Source organism: Rhinoderma darwinii, chromosome 4 (assembly GCF_050947455.1).
Source record: "Rhinoderma darwinii isolate aRhiDar2 chromosome 4, aRhiDar2.hap1, whole genome shotgun sequence".
Classification (NCBI taxonomy): Eukaryota; Metazoa; Chordata; class Amphibia; order Anura; family Rhinodermatidae; genus Rhinoderma; species Rhinoderma darwinii.
Window position 1 is genome coordinate 210,714,342 of NC_134690.1, and position 23,404 is coordinate 210,737,745.

A 23,404-nucleotide genomic window follows, 5' to 3' on the forward strand; every position below is an offset into this window, starting at 1 on the left:
ATCTCTGTTGTGCATAATAATTTGAAATAGTGCATTTTGAGTATTTTACTTCTAAAAAAAAATCTGTTATCATTAGGAGATTTGTTCAATAAAATTCGCATTATACTCCAACGGTTGATGGCTTGAAGATTATACTGACTGTCATTTGCATCGACTATTTAGGAAAATCAGCGAAAAATAACATTTGCATAATAATTTGGAATGCGGTGTAATCATGTTTTCAGTACGGGACAGTAGTTCCACGGAGAGGCAGGGACTCCTAGCATCGTACATAACTATGATGCTAGGAGCCCGGCTCCCTGCGCTGTGTTCGGTCCGGGACTTGCGGCCGAAATACGTTCCGTCCATTACGGACGTAACATGGTCGTGTGAACCCAGCCTCACTATCACTAGCACTACAAAAAGTCTCAGGCTGGGGCTGTTCATAGGAAGAATTTATCGCTCACCACAAAAAAAAAGTGTAGGTCTAGACCCAGCCTCAGTTTAGCCCTAGCCTCAAAATACATATCTGATTGTTAAGGCCTTATTCACACAAACGTGTGCGTATTGCGCGCGCAAAAAACGCAGCGTTTTGCGAGCGTAGTAGTTCCATGTGGCATCAGTATTTGGTGCGTGCCTGCGTGATTTTCGTGCATATGGCATCGTTATGACACTCTGTTTTTATGTTTACAAACATAAAAGCAGAACATAAAAGCAGGAGGTGCTTTTATTTTTTTCATTCATTTATTTTACAACTGTAGCGCAAATCACGCACGGCACACGGAAGTGCTTCCGTGTGCCGTGTGCGATTTTCACGCACCCATTGACTTCAATGGGTGCGTACTGCGTGAAAAACGCCCAAGTATAGGACATGTCGTGAGTTTTACGCAGCGAACACACGCTGCGTGAATATCATGGACAGTCTGAACATCCCCATTGCCTAACATAGGTCCGTGCGACGCGCGTGATTTTCACGCGCGTATCACGGACGTAAAATACGCTCGTGTGAATAAGGCCTAATTGAGTAATCAGCATAAATGGATATAAGATGTGTAGAGATTACCTAGCTGTCACTACATAACTCACACGACCGAGTGCAAACTCGGACGTAGAAAAAGGTCAGCTTTTCAAGTCTGAGTTGCCCCATGCAGGTCCCCTTTTTTACGGATCCCCATAGACTTGAGTCTATCGAGGGATCTGTGAAAACGGAACAAAATAGGACATATCTATTTCTCAACGTACCCTTCAAACGGTCTGTTGAAACAACGGCCATGTGAACGGCCCCATTGGAATACATGCTTCCGCGTGACGGCCGTTGTTTTAACAGCCGTCACACGGACGTATACTACGGTCGTCTGAATTCGGCCTCAGTCTAGTCCTGGCCTAAATCTTTTCTCTCAGTAAACTTCGATAGTCCTGCGACAGACAGATTTTTCTTACATTCTTGCTGTACATAGTATCTCACAGACAAACTTCTCTGATCCCTCTGATTGTTGATAAATCAAAACCATAATAATATATATATAATCTATAATACACTATATTACTATGTAAGGGCTAGTTCACACGGCAAATTTTGCATGGCAGGCCCACCGCAAAACCCGCTGCGGAACTATTCCTACTGGTGGCAGTAAGATTCCTCCCTGCCATTGACATCAATGGGAGGTTTGGGCGAAATCCACCCAGAGATCGAGCAGGATGCTTCTTTTTCCCGCTAGCTCAAATAATCAGCTTGCGGGAAAAAGAAGCGTCCGACTCCCGGTGAAATGAATGGGAGGCATAATTTTGCGGCAGAATCCGCAGCAGATTCCGCCTGCAAAATTCCTTGGTGTGAACTAGCGCTAATTAACATGTCCACGGACAAACATGAAAATTACTCCAACAAACTTTATTAATGCACATACATGTTTTATTTTTTCATCCAGTTTATTAATTAAATAATGATTATTTAAAGGTATAAGTCTTTGTACTGCAAACACTCCGAACATAAAAAAAATAATATACACTTTATATACATTTATATATACAAAACATTTTACATATCCTTAAATTAAAAAAAATATCTAGGTGTTAGTTATTTTAGACTTGCTCTATGAAATAGATTGTATGTACATGCTTATAGAAGAGCGTCGACTGTGCTTTTAAATAAAAAATCTCTATACAGCACATTCGTTTGTTACCTTACCTTAAAAAATTTAGCTCTTGATATTAAATACTAATGCGATAAATGTCTAACTACTTACCATAGATAGTAACGTTTTTGCAGTTCCATCCCTAAGCAATGTAAATGTCCACTTTTTATCACCATTTTATTTTTAGTCCAAAAATTCTCTGCTGAATAACTTTATAATATATTTATAGGGGTAAGAATGCTTCTTTTCATTTACAGAGCTCCAAATAAATTAAGTACAATAATTATATGAGTTTAATGAAGAAGAATCTGCAAATGAAATCACTGTAGTAAAATACTTCTTCATTTACACTAATTCCTAGACTAGTTCTTTTCTATTGTAGTGTAGTGTTAGGCCCCATGCACACGACCGTGCCCGCAATCACGGCCCGCGATTGCGGGCACGGCCGGCCGCTGACTGACAGCCGCATTTTCGGGCCGTGCTCCCATACAAAGTATGCGAAAGAACGGACATGTTCCATAATTCCCGGAACATTTCCACGGCGCTGACACCCTTCCGTAGTGCTACGGAAAGGTGTCAGTGTTCAATGAAAGTGAATGGCTCTGTTTTTGCGGACCGCAATTGCGGTCCGCAAAAACGGAGGTTTTTTGCTGTCGTGTGCATGGGGCCTTAGAGAAATGTTTTTGTTTTTTTGTTAGGACATGTTCACACGGCACTTAAAAAAAAATATGACCCATTTTGTGCGTGCTTTGTGCATGTTTCTTGGCGTATAATTAGCACTTCCATTGACTATGGAAACATTAAGAGCGTTTTTGGTGCATTTAATGCACCAAATAATTGATCTGATGCTTTTTTTTTCTTTACATGCCACATGTAAAAAAATGTGTTGTATGTACTAATGGGGTGTTTCTTGATGGGGTTTTTGATGCATATTTTGGCATGAAAAATGTGCCAAAATACGCGTCAAATACACGCCGAGTGGACAGTGCCTTAAGGATTTAGGCCAGTGCTAAACACTGACTTGAGCCTGAGGGTATGTTCACACACAAAATTAAAAACGGCTTTAAAATACAGAGCTGTTTCCAATGGAAAACAGCCTCTGATTTTCAGCCATTTTCTAAGCATCAAACGTTTTTTGCATCCGTTTTTGGAGCTGTTTTTCTATTGACAAAATGAAAATCGGCTCCAAAAACAGCTCAAGAAGTGACATGCACTTCTTTTTACGGGGAGTTTTTTTACGTGCCGGTTTTTTAAACGGCCGAGTAAAAAAACGCCCTGTCAGAACAAAACACCTTTATTTCTATTAAATTCAATGGGCAGCTACTACGGCTTGGAATTGATGTTATTCCCAAACAATTCCAAATTGTAATATGTCATATTTTAATATCTGCCACATCAGCTGTAGCGTTCAGATGGAAAACCTCTAACATCCCGACCATTACAGACATTATTAAAAAAGTCAATACAAACTATCAATATGAATATATTTATGCCTGTAGCATACAAAGACATGGCCGATTCTGTAAAGATTGGATGTATTGGAATAACTCTTCATATGCCGTACCACTACCTTTCTAGTGAGAGCTCATACGTTGTCTGTTGTATAAAAAAAAAAATTCTCTCTTTATGATGACCTGTATAGGTTCTTCACAACATTTATTTTATTTATCTTTCTTTTATTATCCATATTATTTTGAATCCCATTTTCTCAAAATGTTAAAATTCCTAGGAATTAACTATTTAATTATTATTTGAGACTTTAACTATTTACTTCTACCTGCGAGTTGAACTGCTCACATATATTTTCTGATGTCTCAACTGTTTAATAAAGACATATTGAAACAGAAATCAATGGGCAGATGTTTGGAGTCGTTCAACTTCCGTTTTTTCAGCCATTTTTCGTGGGGCGATTACAGCCTGAAAGACGGCAGAAAATATGTAGTGTGAACATACCCTGACAGGTACAGGCCAGTCACATGACTGATTTAATTTTAAAGTTTTAAAAGGAGTATTGATACATGAGTTGGAGATTGCATGTGATCCTACAATTTCTTTAAAAAAATCTCCCTTATAATCCACAACCAGTGCATCAGGTAATTTTCTAATATGTACCCCATACTAATTCTGCCTCGCTGTAGAAATCATGAGGCTTTGGGTGAGGTAGACACAGTGGTTCAGAGCATGTCCTTCGTATCTTTTACAGGAGGAGCTCTCTTAGGCCTCATGCACACTTCAGTTTTTTCCTTCAGGGTGCTATCCGTTTTTGTCACTGATAGCACCCTGAACCCATTAATTTCAATGGGGCCATGCACACTTCAGTTTTTTTGACGGTCCGTTGCTCCGTTCCGTTCCAAAGTAGAGCATGTCCTACTTTGATCCGAGAATCCGTGACCGTGAGGTCCATGCAAGTCAATGGGGCCGTCCAAAAAACTGAAGACACACGGAAGGCATCCGTGTTCCGTCCGTGTGTGACGGAGCCGTTGCCTAGCAACCGCCGGGCGGGCAGAAAAACATTAGAAAAATATTACACTAATCGGCAGCCACTTGTCTCTATCAATAACTGATAGAGAAAAGAGGCTGCTGATTAAAAATAAAATAAAAAGCATTTCATACGTACCCGGTCGTTGTCTTGGTGACGAGTCCCTCTTCTTCCTCCAGTCCAACCTTCTTTTGTGACGCGGCAGCCCGTGATTGGCTGCAGAGGCCGCGGCAGCCTGTGATTGGCTGCCGAGGCCGCGGCAGCCTGTTATTGGCTGCCGAGGCTGCGGCAGCCTGTGATTGGCTGCAGCGGCGACATGGATTGAACGTCATCGCTGGAGGCCGGACAGGAGGAATGTAAGTATGAACTTATTTTTTTTATTACATTAAAATTGTATTTTCCGCGCGCCGAGCATGGTACTGTCACCCTGGACAGTACCATGCTCGGCGCACGGAAATGGAAACACGGAGTGCACACGGGAGTGCACACGGACACCACACGGCCGCTAAAACGGGTTCACGGACCCGTCAAAAGCGGCCGTGAAAACGGTGACGTAAGTGTGCACGAGGCCTTATGTGCAAAAGACCTTTTCCAATGTTGCTTCACCCACTAATGTGCCAAATCTGTATATATCTAGGTCCTAGTGGAGGAAGAAGCTGACAGTTTTATGACAAGTTAACACTGTGGAGAAACGGGGGATTGGTGTGCCGTACTAAAAAAAGGAAGTGCGAGTACTTCTACTTTATTAAATCAATAAAAAATCTGTTTCAATGTAATACATACTACAGGTTTCTTTAATCACTGATGAAATGGCAGGTACACTTTAAGAATGTGCACTTTAGATATTTCTAACATAATACTATAAAGTGCAGTCATGTTCGTTGTTCCAAACGTGTACAGTCAGTCCATCTATGGTCAGTTCCATCAAAAATTGTATAAATGTATATAGTTATATAGTTGATCTATATGTACACAAGTTTACGGTCTTGTAACACAACCAAGATCTCAGCTTTGTACGTTACCATCTAGTACATTGTTATATTGCCTTTTTATGGAGGTATTTTAAACACACCCTGCGGCAAAGGAATTTGACAAGTCAACCCTTACATTTCCGTTATTCACATTGTGAAAAAACTAGAGGAGAAGCTTCAGTATAGAATTTTTAGCAAAAGACAGACCAGTATATCAAGTTAAAAAATATAAATGATGCTGGAAAAATCATCCTGGAATATGTGTCAATTGCATGAGTATTTTGCATTAAACGCAAACCAACATGACCCTTAATTCCTTTCTTCCGGGAGGCACTAGAATTTGGACTCAAGGCCAGGTGCACTGCCTGCTTCTCTACATCTTCTGTTACAATTTGACTTTTGGTGTATCCAGCCAGACTGTTGGCGTCCGGATCACCATAAATTCCATCCAGCATCATTGTTTTCGTGTGTGACATTCCACATGTACAGGGGAACTGGAAAACAAAAGTTGCAATCATATTAAATCCATTAAAGTCATCCATCACTTTGCTTCAAAAATGATAAGACAGAATAGAGAAATACTGGAATAATATAGCAGGACAGCACTGAGCTGTTGAATAGCAATAAAAAAAAATCAAAAAGAATCAGTCAATAAGGTATTTTTTTATGTCTTTTACAAATTCGTTAATAATATAGATATCTGTTGAAAACAGCAGCAGGCACTCTGTGACTCTGTCACCAATTTATCAATTCCCTATCGCCTAACTAATCTAATAGACCCTTTGCTGCTGATAACTACACGGCCTGAAGGCATGGGTGCTTTTGGGCCGCTGGGTTGCTCCCTCTGCAGGAGCGGTGCTGCGGTGGTGGTAGCCGCCATGCGGTGCTGCAACCGCTAGAGTAGGGACCCACTTTAAAGAGGTCGCCGTGAAGTGGCAAGTGGGCTTATACAGTTTGATCAAAATGTTTACAAAGAACCTCATGTTCATGTTTCTAAATTATGCCTAGCGGCTCAGATCAACGTATATATTGTGGATTGTGCGGTCCATGTCTAGTTTCTCACAATGCTGATAACTACAGTGTAATTTGTTTTAAAAAAACATTTATTATTTGCAAAGTTATGAGCATTTTCCTAAATATGCTAATCCTATCCTTCCTTCCCTGCCCAGCAACACAGCGTGATCATATAGTATACAGCTTCCATTCCCGACTGCATTTTCAACTGGCGATATCTCCGGTTGTGTCACAGCGAGAACTGCAATCCTGGTGTGATATGAAAGATTAGAATCTCCTCTTTCATATAACAGAACCGCTGTTCTAGGTGGTCCACAGCCCAAGATATGGCTGTTTGAAGTAATCCCCCTTCCCTCCAGCCTCAGTCTCTCACACTGTGTGAAGCAGCTTCATGCTGATAGGACAGCGTCAGAGGCTGTGTGGCAGCTCCACCTCAGGAGAATCGCTGGTGTTACCTCCCAGTTGTCTAATAAAGGTCATTTACATATTTAGAAAAATGCTCATAACTTTGCAAATAATAGATGTTTATAATATATCGATTAACTTTAATTAACTTTATTTTAGGAGAGAATTGAAAATAAGCAGCTATTCCAGCATTGATTTTCACGTTATAAATTGACGCCATTTACTATGCAGCGTAAATAACATTTTAACTTTATTCTATTGGTTGGCACGATAAAGGGGATACTAAATATGTAACGGTTTTATATGTTTTCCTACGTTTGCACAATAAGAACCATTTTAGAAAAAAATAACTTTTATTTTTCCGTCAATGTGGCCGTATGTGGGCTTGATTTTAGTACTATTTTGGGGTACATAGGACTTATAGATTAACTTTTATTTAATTTTTTATGGGGGGAATGGGAGAAAAGAGAGAATTTTGCTGTTGTTTTTTGGGGTTTTTTTGGACACCGTTCATCCGGTGGTTTAATTAATGTGTTCATTTTATTGTTAAAGTCGTTACGATCGTGGGGATACCATATATGTGTATGTGTTATTTGTTTTGACACTTTTATTACATAAAACCTCTTTTTTGTTTTATTTTATCTTGACTGTCATTTTTTTACATGATTACAGTACAGGACAGTTAGGGACTCCTAGCATTGTACATAACTATGAGGCTAGTAGTGTTCTTCCCTGCACTGTGTTCGGTCCGGGAAATACTGCCGTCATAGGGTCCGTTTATCACAGACCGAACACGCTCGTGTATGGAGGTCTAAGGGTATGTTCACACGCAGTGACCAAAAACGTCTGAAAATACGGAGCTGTTTTCAGGCGAAAACAGCTCCTGATTTTCAGACGTTTTTTTAACAACTCGCATTTTTGCAGCGTTTTTTACGGCCGTTTTTGGAGCCTTCAATAGAGTAAATGAAAAACGCCTACAAAAACGTCCCAAGAAGTGCCCTGCACTTCTTTTGACGAGCCGTCATTTTACGCGCCGTATTTTGACAGCGACGCATAAAATAAAGGCTCTTGGGAACAGAACATCGTAATTCCCATTGAAAGCAATGGGCAGATGTTTGTAGGAGTATTAGGGGTGTTTTTTCAGGCGTAATTCGAGGCGTAAAACGCCCGAATTACGTCTGAAAACACTGCGTGTCAACATACCCTAAATGTTATGTGTGGGGTGAGGGGATTCTGTTTAAAGCCTATGTAAACCTTTGAAAAAAAATGTTTTTAAATAAAAATGTCTCACAGTGTGTTTGGTGCAACTTTGCAATTACATTTTATTAATTACTTTTTGAGATACAGCTGCTTTATATCCTGTATACAGAGCAGCTATATCTAATTCTGAGACCTGAATCCGTCAGGTCAGCAGAGCTGACGGGTTCAGTGACAGCGGTCAGATCAAGCTGTTATCGATCACATCTTTGTTCATAACTTAGATGTGATTGGTAAGGCCGGGTTCCCCCATAGTGTAAACGCTGTGGAATTTCTGTAACGGAATTCCGTGCAGAAATTCCACAGCATTTACAGTAGCAGCAAAGAGGATGAGATTTAGTAAATCTCATGCCCACGCTGCAGAAATAAACCACAGCGTAAACGTTAATAAATTTACCTGTGGTGCGGAATTTAATTCCGCAGCATGTCGATTTATGCTGCGTTTTTCTTGATTTTATGTTGTGGGTTTTCCCCATTGGATTCAATGGGAATGTAAAACCCGCAACAGAAAGCCAAGTGTTGTGACCTTTGTGGCGTAATCGCAGCGTTTATGCTGCAAGAATTGCAACTCTGGAAAAAAATAAATCATACTTACTCAGAACGCCGCCCTTCTTCCTACAGTCCGGCCTCCTGGGATGACGTTGCATCCCATGTGACCACTGCAGCCAATCACGTGGCCTGCAACGTCATCCAGGGAGGCCGGAGCGGACGTCAGAGCAGGGGGTAAGTATGAGCGTTTTTTTGCGCGCTGGAATTTCCGTCTGAAAAACTGCACCACAACATGGTGTGATTTTTCGGACGGAATGTCCTGTGAATTCCAGGTCGGACACGCTGTGTGATTTTTTTTATGCAGCGTATCCGACCCGTGGGAACCCAGCCTAACAGATCGATCCTGCATGCCAGAGACACTCTGACCCTGAACCCGTCAGTCCTACTGACCTGAAGAATTCAGGTCTTAGCCCACGATACAGCTGCTCTGTATACTGTATCGCAAAAAGTTAAAATAGTTTTTAATAAAAGGTAATTGCAAAGTTGCACCAAACACACTAATAAATATTTTTATTAAAAAAAAGTTTTCAAAGGTGTAGCCTTTAAATAGTTTTCCTGGGAGGGGGATTTGACTGTAAATGCCATATGTGTGTGAACTTATTTAGCATATATTCACAGGTTACGGTCATATTGCGTTTTTGTTTTTTTTGCAGAGATATTCGCAAAACCATGGCAAATGACATGGTTATAAAGCAATTTTACGAAAACTGTTGTAAAAAACTTGATTTGACCTCGACGTGTGAAGATACCCTTGTAGTACATTTGTGTAGGGTAGGGGGGTTTTATTGTAGATATTATGTGAGGGAAAATGTTAGTTTTAGTTTTTGTGCGGGGGAGGGTTTATTCACATGTAGCGTTTGAGGTGCAGTTAAAAAAAAAATGCATCAAAACCGCGCAGTCGACTGCGCTATTGATTACATCAAAACAACAGAAATCTTACAGAACGGAAAACAACCGGAAACCATTTGCAATGGATGAATTACCATTGAAATCAATGGAAATTCAAACGGAAAGCTATGGTCTCTATTTGACGGAAAAGTCAGACGGAACCCATAACCGGAACCCCAACGCACATGTGAACAAAGCCTAACATATACATGAGGAACAGCCCCAGAGTCCCTGGGCAGAGCGATAATAAGAGATTCCAGCCCTTGGAAAGCTCCACTCCCCGGGTGACGTATCCCACTGTATGCCATACAGTGGGATACGCTTTGGCTAAATTGAACAAAATCCAGGGCATTAACCAGTCACTGCCTGCGCCATGGTTTCGTTCACTGTAATTGACGTCGGCACCAAAATGGGTTAACGTATATAACGTACAAACATGAGCACCACACCACATGTATTCATTCCCTTATAAACTACACTTATATCCTGTTCATTCCAGGTCTATCAAGCACAGGAAAACTATTAGGGTATGTTCACACGGCCATAAAAGCCTGAAAAACGGCCAAAAAATCGGAAGCAGAACGCCTCCAAACATCTGCCCATTGACTTCAATGGGAAAATGGTGTGCTGTTCCGACGAAGCGTTTTTCGCGGCATCTTTTTACGCGTAAAAAAACGGCCGCGAAAAAGAAGTGCAGTACACTTCTTGGTACGTTTTTGGAGCCGTTTTCCATAAACTCTATTGAAAAAAGCTCCAAAAATGGCCATAAAAAACGCAGCGAAAATCGTGAGTGGCACAAAATACATCTGAAAGTCAGGAGCTGTTTTCTCTTGAAAACAGCTCCATATTTTGAGACGTTTTTTTAAACATTCTTTTTTATTTGCCTTTTTTTCAATTTTACATCATAACAAATCAAAACAACATTGAAAAACAAATGAACATTTGCCAAAATGTATCGACATTATTATCCAAAAGCACAAAAGAGCGTCCATACATGTAAGACTTTACAGTTATTTCCGTCTCATAGCCATCAATACAAGTTTGCCTTAGTTATTCCTTCCCATTCTACCCTTCTAATCTGGGAAGCATCGCGAGGTTGCTTGTACACAGCCATTCTTGACTTTGCCCACCCTCTACCTATTCCCCCTACTTCCCCCCATACCGAAAAGAACCTGTTCAAGTCCTCTAATTATACCTGGTGTTATCCTGATATCCTTCCTCCCCAATAGATCTAAGAAATATCTAAAGCTCCCAAGGAACCGCTAAGGCGTTCTTTTGCATACCACGCTGTATGTCTAAATGAGGACATCAATTCTCTGATCTCCTGTTCATCAAATTGAGTAACAATAAATCTTTTCCACTTGTTGAAAAAGTGAGCTGATTCCTTTTCTTTATGTCTTTCCGTTTCTAGGCGTTCTATACTCAAAAGCTTCTTCAGCTGTATAATCACCTCCGGTATTGTTGGGGCTTCCCTAATCAACCAGTTCTGTAATAGACACCTTTTTGCTACCATGAGGACAGTGTGTATTATGGAGGGCACCCATCTAGAAATCGCTACGTCCTCCTCCTCAGGTGGTCTCACCTGATGGAATAACAAACATTGTGGTGACATTGGTAAAGATGTTGCCCAGAAGGTTGTTGCGAACCTACAAATTTCCCCCCAAAAGTCTTGGGTAGCCTGACATCTACAAATACTGTGGTACATATCAGATTTGGCCAATTGGCATTTAGGACAAGCAGTTATCCTGTCAGGATTGGAAGCCGAAGCCGGGATTTTGAAACCATAAATAGCATTATGCATTATTTTGAAATAAGACTCCCTCCATCTATCATTTATAATTTCCTTACGTACTGTCGTCCACCCCTTCAGTATAACTTCAGCTATATCAGAATTCCCTGTCACTCTCTCACACATTTTATAGCAATCCTTCGGATGTTGCTTAATGACTCTATTTCTGATGATATTATACAACGAGGATATCTATGCTTCCTCCAATCTAGGACCTAAAATTTCTTGAGACGTTTTTGACTCTGCGTGTGAACATACCCTCACGCATCTGTTTCTATGGAATATGTGTTCATTCCACTACAAACTGCACTTGTATCCTGTTCATTCCAGGTCTATCAAGCACAGAAAACATTTTTACACATCTGTTTCTATTGAATTTCTTTTTATTTTCTCATTAACTACAAAGAAAATCTGTTCATTCCATGTTTTCGAAACATAAAAAAGTAATATCTTTTTTTATATTTTATTATATTACTAATATTGTTCATCCTTTTTCTTCATTCTTTTTCGTATGTCCCCTACATAGGGGCTCTATCTACAGGGAACGCCACAGGGGGTCCTATCTACAGGGAACGCCACAGAGGCACAGGGGGCTCTATCAACAGGGAACGCCACATGGGGCCCTATCTCCAGGGACCACCACAGCGGGCTCTATCTACAGGGAATGCCACAGGGGGCTCTATCTACAGGGAATGCCACAGGGGGCTCTATCTATAGGGAACACCACAGGGGGCTCTATCTACAGGGAACACCACAGGGGGCTCCATGTACAGAGAATGCCACAGGGGGCTCCATCTACAGGGATTGCCACAGGGGACTCTATCTACAGGGAATGCCACAGGGGGCTCTATCTACAGGAAACGCCACAGGGGTCTCTATCTACAGGGAACACCACAGGGGTCTCTATCTACAGGGATTGCCACAGGAGGTTCTATCTACAGGGAATGCCACAGGGGTTCTATCTACAGGGGGCACTACACAGGGAACGCTACAGGGGGCACTATACAGGGTACGCTACAGGGGGCACTATACAGGGAACGCTACAGTGAATGCCACAGGGGGCATTATCTACAGGGAATGCTACAGGGGGCCCTGTCTGCAGGGAACGCTACAGGGGGCACTATCTACAGGGAACGCTACTACCTACAGAGGGCTCTATGGGGAGAACTATATATAGAGGGCTCTACTGGGAGCACTATCTACAGATTGCTCTATGATGGGCACTATCTACAGGGGGCACTGTGTGTGGTGCATTACTTTACAGTGTTTGGCACAATTTTATTCAGGGGCACAGTGTATGTTACTATTAGATTCAGGGACACAGTGTGTAGCGCTATTATAATCGGGGACACAGTATATGATACTATTATATTTGGGGTCATAGAGTGTGGTACCATAAGAATTTGCTCTTCGTTTAAAGATGCAGAAATGTTGAAAAAATTAGCTTCCGAAGACATCTGAGAAGCAAATTTACCCATTTCCGCAGAAATGGGTCATGGCCAGGAGGCATCATAGAGTTCTGGACCAGATGGAAAAGTAAAGAGAACGACTACAATCTGAGAAGTCATCACCGGTGAGTCACTAATTGTAAATGTTTATTCTCCCTGTGACTGCTCAGTACTGTAGTCACTGTATGATTTGCAGCGAGACGATGTGCGTATCGTTCTTTTTTGTGAAACAGCAACTCCCAGCACATCCTTACCATCATTCTGGCTATACTGGGAACTGTAGTTTTATGCTGTACAAACTTATATGGCAGGGGTTAAATTAAATTTGCAAATTATCTCTGTACTGAGCTGTATTTGTACTGCTGGTGCTGTATATATGTACTGAGGTTGGTTCTGGTGCTGTGTATATATATATATATATATATATATATATATATATATATATATATGTACTGAGCTTGGTTCTGGAGTTATATTCATCATAACAGCCAAGCTCAATACATATATACAGCAACAAAGAGAAGCTCAAAGCATATACAGTGAAGGAAATAAGTATTTGATCCCTTGCTGATTTTGTAAGTTTGCCCACTGTCAAAGACATGAACAGTCTAGAATTTTTAGGCTAGGTTAATTTTGCCAGTGAGAGATAGGTTATATATATTTTAAAAAAAAAGAAAATCACATAGTCAAAATTATATATATTTATTTGCATTGTGCACAGAGAATTAAGTATTTGATCCCCTACCAACCATTAAGAGTTCAGCCTCCTCCAGACCAGTTACACGCTCCAAATCAACTTGGTGCCTGCATTAAAGACAGCTGTCTTAAATGGTCACCTGTATAAAAGACTCCTGTCCACAGACTCAATTAATCAGTCTGACTCTAACCTCTACAACATGGGCAAGACCAAAGAGCCTTCTAAGGATGTCAGGGACAAGATCATAGACCTGCACAAGGCTGGAATGGGCTACAAAACCATAAGTAAGACGCTGGGTGAGAAGGAGACAACTGTTGGTGCAATAGTAAGAAAATAGAAGACATACAAAATGACTGTCAATCGACATTGATCTGGGGCTCCATCCAAAATCGAGAGCTCAGCCGAAAATTACACAGGGGGAACTTGTTAATGATCTCAAGGCAGCTGGGACCACAGTCACCAAGAAAACCATTGGTAACACATTACGCCGTAATGGATTAAAATCCTGCCCGCAAGGTCCCCCTGCTCAAGTAGGCACATGTACAGGCCCGTCTGAAGTTTGCAAATGAACATCTGGTTGATTCTGAGAATGATTGGGAGAAGGTGCTGTGGTCAGATGAGACTAAATTTGGCATTAACTCTACTTGCCGTGTTTGGAGGAAGAGAAATGCTGCCTATGACCCAAAGAACACCATCCCCACTGTCAAGCATGGAGGTGGAAACATTATGTTTTGGGGGTGTTTCTCTGCTAAGGGCACAGGACTACTTCACCGCATCAATAGGAGAATGGATGGAGCCATGTACCGTCAAATCCTGAGTGACAACCTCCTTCCCTCCACCAGGACATTAAAAATGGCTCGTGGCTGGGTCTTCCAGCACGACAATGACCCGAAACATACAGCCAAGGCAACAAAGGAGTGGCTCAAAAAGAAGCACATTAAGGTCATGGAGTGGCCTAGCCAGTCTCCAGACCTTAATCCCATCGAAAACGTATGGAGGGAGCTGAAGATCCGAGTTGCCAAGCGACAGCCTCGAAATCTTAATGATTTACAGATGATCTGCAAAGAGGAGTGGGCCAAAATTCCATCTAACATGTGTGCAAACCTCATCATCAACTACAAAAAACGTCTGACTGCTGTGCTTGCCAACAAGGGTTTTGCCACCAAGTATTAAGTCTTGTTTGCCAAAGGGATCAAATACTTATTTCTCTGTGCACAATGCAAATAAATATATATCATTTTGAATATGTGATTTTCTGTTTTTTTTTTTTTATATATATAATCTATCTCTCACTGGTAAAATTAACCTAGCCTAAAAATTCTAGACTGTTCATGACTTTGACAGTGGGCAAACTTACAAAATCAGCAAGGGATCAAATACTTATTTCCTTCACTGTATATACAACACCAGAACCAAGCTCAGAACATATATACAACTCCAGAACTAAGCTTCACATATAAATACAGCACCAGAACCAAGTTCAGTACATATATACAGCACAAGAACAAAGCTCAGTAGATAAATACAGCCCCAGAACCAAGCTCAGTACATATATACAGCACCAAAACAAAGCTCAGTACATATATACAGCACCAGAACAAAGCTCAGTACATATATATCAGAAATCAGAACAACCAAGCTCAAAACATATATATATGTACTGAGCTTTGTTCTGGTGCTGTATATATGTACTGAGCTTGGTTTTGGTGCTGTATATATCTACTGAGCTTTGTTCTGGTGTTGTATATATGTACTGAGCTTGGTTCTGGTGTTGTATATATGTACTGAGCTTTGTTCTGGTGTTGTATATATGTACTAAGCTTGGTTCTGGTGTTGTATTTATGTACTGAGCTTTGTTCTGGTGCTGTATATTTGTACTGAGCTTTGTTCTGGTGCTGTCTATATGTACAGAGCTTTGTTTTGGTGCTGTATATATGTACTGAGCTTGCTCCTGGCGCCGTATCTGTGCATTAGCCGGGAGAGTTGTCATGGCTTACTACGCACGCCGCACTGTCCTCCACCCTTCTCATGTGCACAGCCTAACTAAATGGGCTGAGCATGCTTAGGATATTGAATGTGCGCATATAGGCCTATACGTAATGGATGAGTTTAATATATTGTGTGGGTAGGTCTGTACGCTTATGTAATTATATAAATAGTGTGGCAATCCACACTAAAACATTCTGGACAGGAAATTTCTTTATTTAGTGTCCACTTTAATGTACAGGGTATTTAGAATATCACGATTGTTTTATTTTATTATTAGAATCATTTTCAATGGCGCAATACACCGCAAAACACCGTGAACCCTACCCCCCCCCCAGCATGTCTTCGTCCGAAAAACAGGGAACCTGTTCTTAAGAATTTAAATCCCACCCCTGGGCAAACCCCTTTAACTTTAATACAACTAAATTAAACTTCATTAGTCACAGGAATAGATATTCTGCAGCCACACTATACGAACATTCTTCTCCTGGCAAAATTATCTTTTGAGGTCAGAATTTTACTTCTTAAAATACAATGTAATATAAAAAAAATAAAGTAATATTATACTAGTAAATAAAACAGTTTTAAGTTAATCAAATGAAGATACGAGTATATTGCTCCTGTCCAGAAACAGATAATTTTAACCAGGACTTGCATTTCTTATTTAGTTGCTGTGTATGAAGCATTCCTATTCCCTAAGAGACTGCAAACTGGTCTAGCCTCAGGTGTGTGCGACCTGTGTGATTGCACAGGGTACATCAGCTGCCTCTGCTGAAGGAAGCTCCATAGATGGGTTCGCACCAAAGGCTTGAGACCACCAGCAATTTTAAAGGGGTTTTCCAGCCAGTAAAAATTGATGTCCTATCCTCAGTAGCGCTCTACTCTTGACAGGGCAGAGAGGGAAGGCTCCTGTTGCAGCCAATTGTCTTACCGACAGACACAGGGTTGTGAGAAGGAAGGGGAAATGGCTGATCTCCTGGGACAAACAGAGAAGATTTCTTTATATATTTCTCATTATTAACGTACAAGTACGTGTGTCATGCGCATGGCCCCGGGCCGTCAGGCTCACTCACTTTCTGACGCCCGCAGCCGTGGATCTGCGAGTGCTGGACCCAGTCTCCTCCTCAGGAGACGCCAGCGCTCACTTCCGCTCACCTCAGCCGGGTCACGGAGGGTGCGCGCACGCTCGTGCCCGCTCTTAAAGGGGCAGCGCACGCACCGGACTTTCATGTTTAATTAGCCCATAGCACCCTGGACTATAAGAAGGGCTCAGCCCCTTCCTCCCACGCCTGAGCGTTGTTGTCGTACCCTAAGTTTGTCTATGCAAATTGTCTCCTAGTGTTTCCCAGTTCCCAGTGTTCCCTGCTCCTGTATCCTGTAACCAGTGCTATCCTGGTCAAGTGCCGTGCTGAGCTTAAGTCTTGCTGTGCTGTATACCACGCCTGTCCTGCTTCACCACGCCTGACGTCTACCTGCTGCCTAGTCCTAGCCGAGCCCGGCTTGTGACAGTCCGAGCTGCCACAGGTACCCTACATGAACTATAGACTGTAACCTGCGCCCTCTTGGCCAGCTGCCATACCGCCAAGGCGGTACAGATCAGTGGGTCCACGAACCCAATGTGACAGCTGTTAAGGGAAAGTATGGAGCAAGCTCACGGGCTTAGCTCGCTCCATACTTAGCGGGTGACAGCTGTGTAATACAAGTGATCTTTGATTCCGCCCGTTCATTCCCTTAAATGCCGTGGTCAATCGCGACCACGGCATTTAAAGCAAAAGAATCAGGGGGCTGGTCTTCTCCGACGTGCCCTGGCCTCCCCGCGACGCGATTGCGGTGTGCCGATGATCATCATGGCATCCTGGGGGCCTGACGAAGGCCCCCCATATCTGCCATCTTTGTACTCTTTCGAAGTATTAGTATTGCACATACATCATGCAAGCAATCCAATTATCGCTGGTTCGAGTACCCTAGAAGGACTAATAAAAAGGTAAAAACATTTAACGTTATTTTGTTCCAAAAAAATGTATTAAAAGTAAAAAAAAAAACCTTTTCCCATTTTTTTCCCTTAAGCAATGCTAAATAAAATTAAAAGTTAACATAACTGGTTTTATCACGTCTGTAAATGGCCGAACTATTACAATACAGCATTATTTAACCCGCTCGGTGTAAGACACGCAAATTGCTGTTTTTTGTCACCTTAGCTCTCCACAAAAATGGAATAAAAAATGTTCAAAAAGTCGCCTGTACCCTAAAATGGTACCAATAAAAACTACAGCTGATCCGCAAAAAATAAGCCCTCACCTCACTCAATCGACGGAAAAATAGAAAAGTTATGGCTATCAAAATAAGGTGACAAATTTTTTTTTTCTTTTTAGCAAATCGTTTTTGCTTTATTAAAGTGGTAAAACATACAAAAACATAAATTTGGTATTGCCGTAATCGTATCTACCCGTAGAATAAAGTGAACATGTAGTTTTTACCGCCTGATGGACACGTAAAGACAAAACCTCCCAGAATATGGCGTAATCGCTGTTTTTTACCCATTTCACCCCACAAATACGTGTTTTGTTTTTGTTTTTCAGTTTCCCAGTACATTATGCCTGCCCTGACTGAAAGGCAATATTTTATGTTCTTATTCCTGGTAAGCTCCAAAAATTATGAAAGATAGACAAACACCACATTTCTGAGAAAACTTTGGGTAACATATCCATGTATGAAAAGATTTACCCATTTACTAATAGCATACATATTAATACCCAGGGGTGGGATCCGGCCAGTTCGCCCTGGTTCTCCTGAACCGTTTGTTAAAATTGCAGCCAGTTCCCAGAACCGGGGTGCAGTGGGAAACCGGAAACAGTCCTTAGGACGTGGATACAATTGATTTGCGTAGCGCTGCCTGGCGAGGCACAGGATGCCTCGCCATTCAGTGCTTCAGCGATGATGCAGTCGGCGCGGTGAAGTCATCATGCCGCTGTGTCGTTCTGCTGAAGGTGGCCTGGCGTCGTTGGAGGACGGTGTGGGAACAGGGAGAGGTAAGCATATGTTTTTTTTTTCTTTTACAGTAGGCAGTGTTAAGGGCTCTAGCTACACAGGGCACTAGCTACAGGAGACTCTATAGGGGGCCCAAGTTACAGGGGACTATATAAGGGTCCTAACTGCAGGGAAAACCACAGGGGGCACAATTTACGGGGAACGCTACAGGGGGGCACTATCTACAGGGAACGCCACAGGAGGCCTATCTACAGGGAAAGCCACAGGGGGCACTATCTACAGGGGATGCTACAGGGGGTCCTATCTACAGGGAATGCCACAGGGGGGCCTATCTACAAGGAAAGCCACAGGGGGCACTATCTACAGGGGGCCCTATCTACAGGGGACACGAGAGGAGGCACTATCTACAGGAGGCCCCGTCTACAGGGGATGCTGCAGGGGGCACTATCGACATGTAGGTTTGCACGATGCATCGAAATATCAATACTTTTTAGATGCCGGCACCCTCAAATGGTTCAATACCTTTGTCTTGTCCGTGGCTGCGGGCTGTCAGCTTCGTTCTTCCCCTGACAGCCGCAGCCACGAGTCGGCAAGCGCTGAACCCAGCCTCCTCCTCAGGAGAAGCTAGCGCTCACGTCTACTCACCAATGCCGGATCCCGTAGGGGGCGCGAGCACGACTCGTGCCCACTCTTAAAGGGGCAGCACGTGCACCGGACCTCGTTGCTGAACTTTGACTCGTGAGTATTCTGGACTATAAGAGAGGTCCAGCCCCCTAGTTCTATGCCTGAGCTTTGTTGCTGTATTCCTAGTCTGTCTTGCAAATGGCCCCCTAGTGTTTCCTGCTCCCAGTTTTTCCTGTTCCTGTAACCTGTATCCTGATCTAGTGCCGTGCTGAGCTGTAGCCGTGCTGTGCTGTATTCTACGCCTGACCACACCTGGCGTCCACCTGCTGTCAAGTTACTGCCTAGCCTGCCTTGCTACTGTCCGAGCTGCCACAAGTACCCTATACGAACTATAGACTCTGACCTGCGTCCTGTTGGCCAGCTGCCTTACCGCCAAGATGGTACGGCCCAGTGGGTCCATGAACCCTTCGTGACAGTAAGCTCAGGCCATGGACCCCGCTGGTCGATCCAAGACCATGATGACGTCACAGGAGATGCCTAGCCTGCCTTGCTACTGTCCGTGCTGCCACAGGTACCCTATACGAACTATAGACTCTGACCTGCGTCCTGTTGGCCAGCTGCCATACCGCCAAGGCGGTACGGCCCAGTGGGTCCACGAACCCGTGACAACCTTGAATTCATCTATTTCGATACTAAGCTGTGCGGCCACACAGCTTAGTATTGTAATACATTAATGCGGTCACTGGCATGATGTGATGTGGCCGGCGCTGCGCTAATGAGCTGCAGCGCCGACCCTGAAGGCAGAGAACATGGCAAGCGCACTGCACAGGGCCTGCCATGGTCTCCTTCTTCAGTGCCGGCTGCATCACATCATTCTGATGGCGCGTGCACAACAAGTGTTGTATGTAGCGTCCATGGCCATGGGCCGTCGGGTTTACTCACCTCTCGACGCCCGCAGCCATGGATCCGTGAGCGCTGGTCCCCATCTCCTTGCTAGGAGACGCCAGCGCTCACTTCCGCTCCGTTCTGCTGTGTCCCGTAGGGCCAGCGCGCGCACATCAAGAAATCATCATCATCAACGGCCCATTATTTCCTGGTCTATAAGAAGGCCCCAGCCCTTCTGATCCTTGCCTGAGCGTTGTTAGTTTATCCCAGTCTGTCTTGCAAATGGTCCCTTAGTGTTTCCCATTCCAGTTGTTACCCGTGCCCTGTTACTTGTTCTTGTATCCCGTGCTGTTCTTGTTCCTGTGCCTACTAGTGTTGGAGTCGTGTCTACTGTACTTGCTGTCATTTGCCACGTCCAGTGTCTTCTGCCACGTCCAGTGTCTTCAGCCACGTCCAGTGTCTTCTGCCACGTCCAGTGTCTTCTGCCACATCGGATACTGCCCGCCACGTCTGGCGGTACCTGCTGAACCGGTCTCCATCCATGCTGAAGCCACAGTCACCGTCTGGACTAGTTCAGGTACCCAAGCGTTACTATCTACTATTGACTTTCGTATAGACTGTGACCTGGTCAGCTGCCTCTCCACTACGGCAGAGCGGCCTAGTGGGTCCACATACCTTGTGACCGTGACATTGTATACTAGTGGCAGGGAGGAACCCCTATTAAAATATAACTTTTAATGTTTTTATAAATAAAATATAACAAAACAATGACAATAAGGAAAAACACACTGATAATGGTGTTTTTACAAAAATTTGTTTGAGTGATTAGAACCTGTTAGTATTCAAATGCAACACTTTTAAGAAATTGTTTTATATAAGTGTGCCTTTAGGTCAAGTTAACTCTCAGGCAGAGTGTAAGTATAGCTCCTATTTCAAACCCTATAGATTTTGGGCTATAGGATCCCACTGAAGCCTGCAGCAGTACTGTCTCTAAAGCTCACCAGAACAGAGTGTATTTATGCGCTCTAAAAAGCGCGACCCCTGGTAGGTTTTGAGTCTAAGTCCTAATGAATTTACAATTGCCTATATGAAACCTAGCCTCAACATGTTTCGCCAGTATATTCACTGGCTCATCAGGAAGCAAACTGTAACGTGATGCATTCACAATTGGCAGTGGCCACTATGTAACACCATTGCTGCTGTTAAATACCCTCAATCACGCCCACATCCTGTCCACACTCCCCCCTTAGAAAGGAGGACAAAAAACACGGCGCCACATGGTGCAGATCACACGGTGTGAAATAAAAAGCAAGATAGGTGATATTAACTCACCTGTTCCAGTTGTGCAACAGCAGGCACAACACTGGTAAAAGTAATGGCTATGTGATGGAGCTGCATTAGGGTTCAGAAGCTAGTCCACTGGAAAGGGAACCCCTTGAAATGACAGTTAGGAGAACCACAGTGTAGCGCTTCTACCATCAAGAACAAACCGCAAAAAAATATATTTAAGAACTAGGCAGCTACGGAGAACACAGGCAAACGTTCAATTGAGCATCCCTGGCGTCATAGCAACACCAATCGGCTGTCAGCCGAACTACGGTGGCTAATGTTACTTAATGTTGCTTCGTTTCCTATGCTGATAGGGATGTGTGAACGCTGTCTCTTCAGTCTCTGCATCTCTTCCCCCATCAGCCACCGTAGTTCGGCTGACAGCCGATTGGTGTTGCTATGACGCCAGGGACGCTCAATTGAGTATATAACCATTTCAATCATTTCATTTATTTTTGTTTGGTATAGATGCATTATATTGGCCCTAATTACATGTGTTCATTTATGAACAAGTACATTCTATTCTCATGTTCTTCTTATGTCGCTTGTTTGAACTACCATCCCGCATCCTAAAATTGTCTAAACCTTATACTACCGTTCAAAAGTTTGGGGTAACCCAGAAAATTTTGTGTTTTCCATGAAAACTCACACTTATATTTATCAAATGAGTTGCAAAATGACTAGAAAATATAGTCAAGACATTGACAAGGTTAGAAATAATGATTTTTATTTGAAATAATAATTTTCTCCTTCAAACTTTGCTTTCATCAAAGAATGCTCCATTTGCAGCAATTACAGCATTGCAGACCTTTGGCATTCTAGCTGTTAATTTGCTGAGGTAATCGGGAGAAATTTCACCCCATGCTTCCAGAAGCCCCTCCCACAATTTGGATTGTCTTGATGTGCACTTCTTGCGTACCATACTGTCAAGCTGCTCCCACAACAGCTCTATGGGGTTGAGATCTGGTGACTGCGCTGGCCACTCCATTACAGATAGAATACCAGCTGCCGGCTTCTTCCCTAAATAGTTCTTGCATAATTTGGAGGTGTGCTTTGGGTCATTGTCCTGTTGTAGGATGAAATTGGCTCCAATCAAGCGCTGTCCATAGGGTATGGCATGGCGTTGCAAAATCGAGTGATAGCCTTCCTTATTCAAAATCCCTTTTACTTTGTACAAATTTCCCACTTTACCAGCACCAAAGCAACCCCAGACCATCACATTACCTCCACCATGCTTGACAGATGGCGTCAGGCACACTTCCAGCATCTTTTCAGTTGTTCTGCGTCTCACAAATGTTCTTCTGTGTGATCCAAACACCTCAAACTTCGTTTCGTCTGTCCATAACACTTTTTTCCAATCTTCCTCTGTCCAATGTCTGTGTGCTTTTTCCCATGTTAATCTTTTCCTTTTATTAGCCAGTCTCAGATATGGCTTTTTCTTTGCCACTCTGCCCTGAAGGCCAGCACCCCGAAGTCGCCTCTTCACTGTAGACGTTGACACTGGCGTTTTACGGGTACTATTTATAGATGCCAGTTGCGGACCTGTGAGGCGTCTATTTCTCAAACTAGAGACTCTTATGTACTTGTCTTGTTGCTCAGTTGTGCAGCGGGGCCTCCCACTTCTCTTTCTACTCTGGTTAGAGCCTGTTTGTGCTGTCCTTTGAAGGGAGTAGTACACACCGTTGTAGGAAATCTTCAGTTTCTTGGCAATTTCTCGCATGGAATAGCCTTCATTTCTAAGGACAAGAATAGACTGTCGAGTTTCACATGAAAGCTCTCTTTTTCTAGCCATTTTGAGAGTTTAATCGAACCCACAAATGTAATGCTCCAGATTCTCAACTACCTCAAACGAAGGTCAGTTTTATAGCTCCTATAAACAGCAAAACTGTTTACAGCGGTGCTAACATAATTGCACAAGGGTTTTCAAGTGTTTTCTAATCATCCATTAGCCTTCTAACACAGTTAGCAAACACAATGTACCATT

The 23,404-nt window shown here is 42.8% G+C and overlaps 1 protein-coding gene across 2 annotated transcripts in view; it reads right to left on the reverse strand.

The window, feature by feature from the left end:
* Nucleotides 1-5,252: 5,252 nt before the first annotated feature.
* The window catches only part of LOC142761006 (gamma-aminobutyric acid receptor subunit rho-2), a 141,545-nt gene continuing 123,393 nt past the window's right edge, over nt 5,253-23,404 (reverse strand). For both annotated transcript variants that reach the window (XM_075864182.1, XM_075864181.1), the window contains one exon: nt 5,253-6,055. In XM_075864182.1, the coding sequence (XP_075720297.1) occupies nt 5,753-6,055 (303 nt within the window). In that variant the 3' untranslated portion in view covers nt 5,253-5,752. The remainder of the gene's footprint in view (nt 6,056-23,404) is intronic.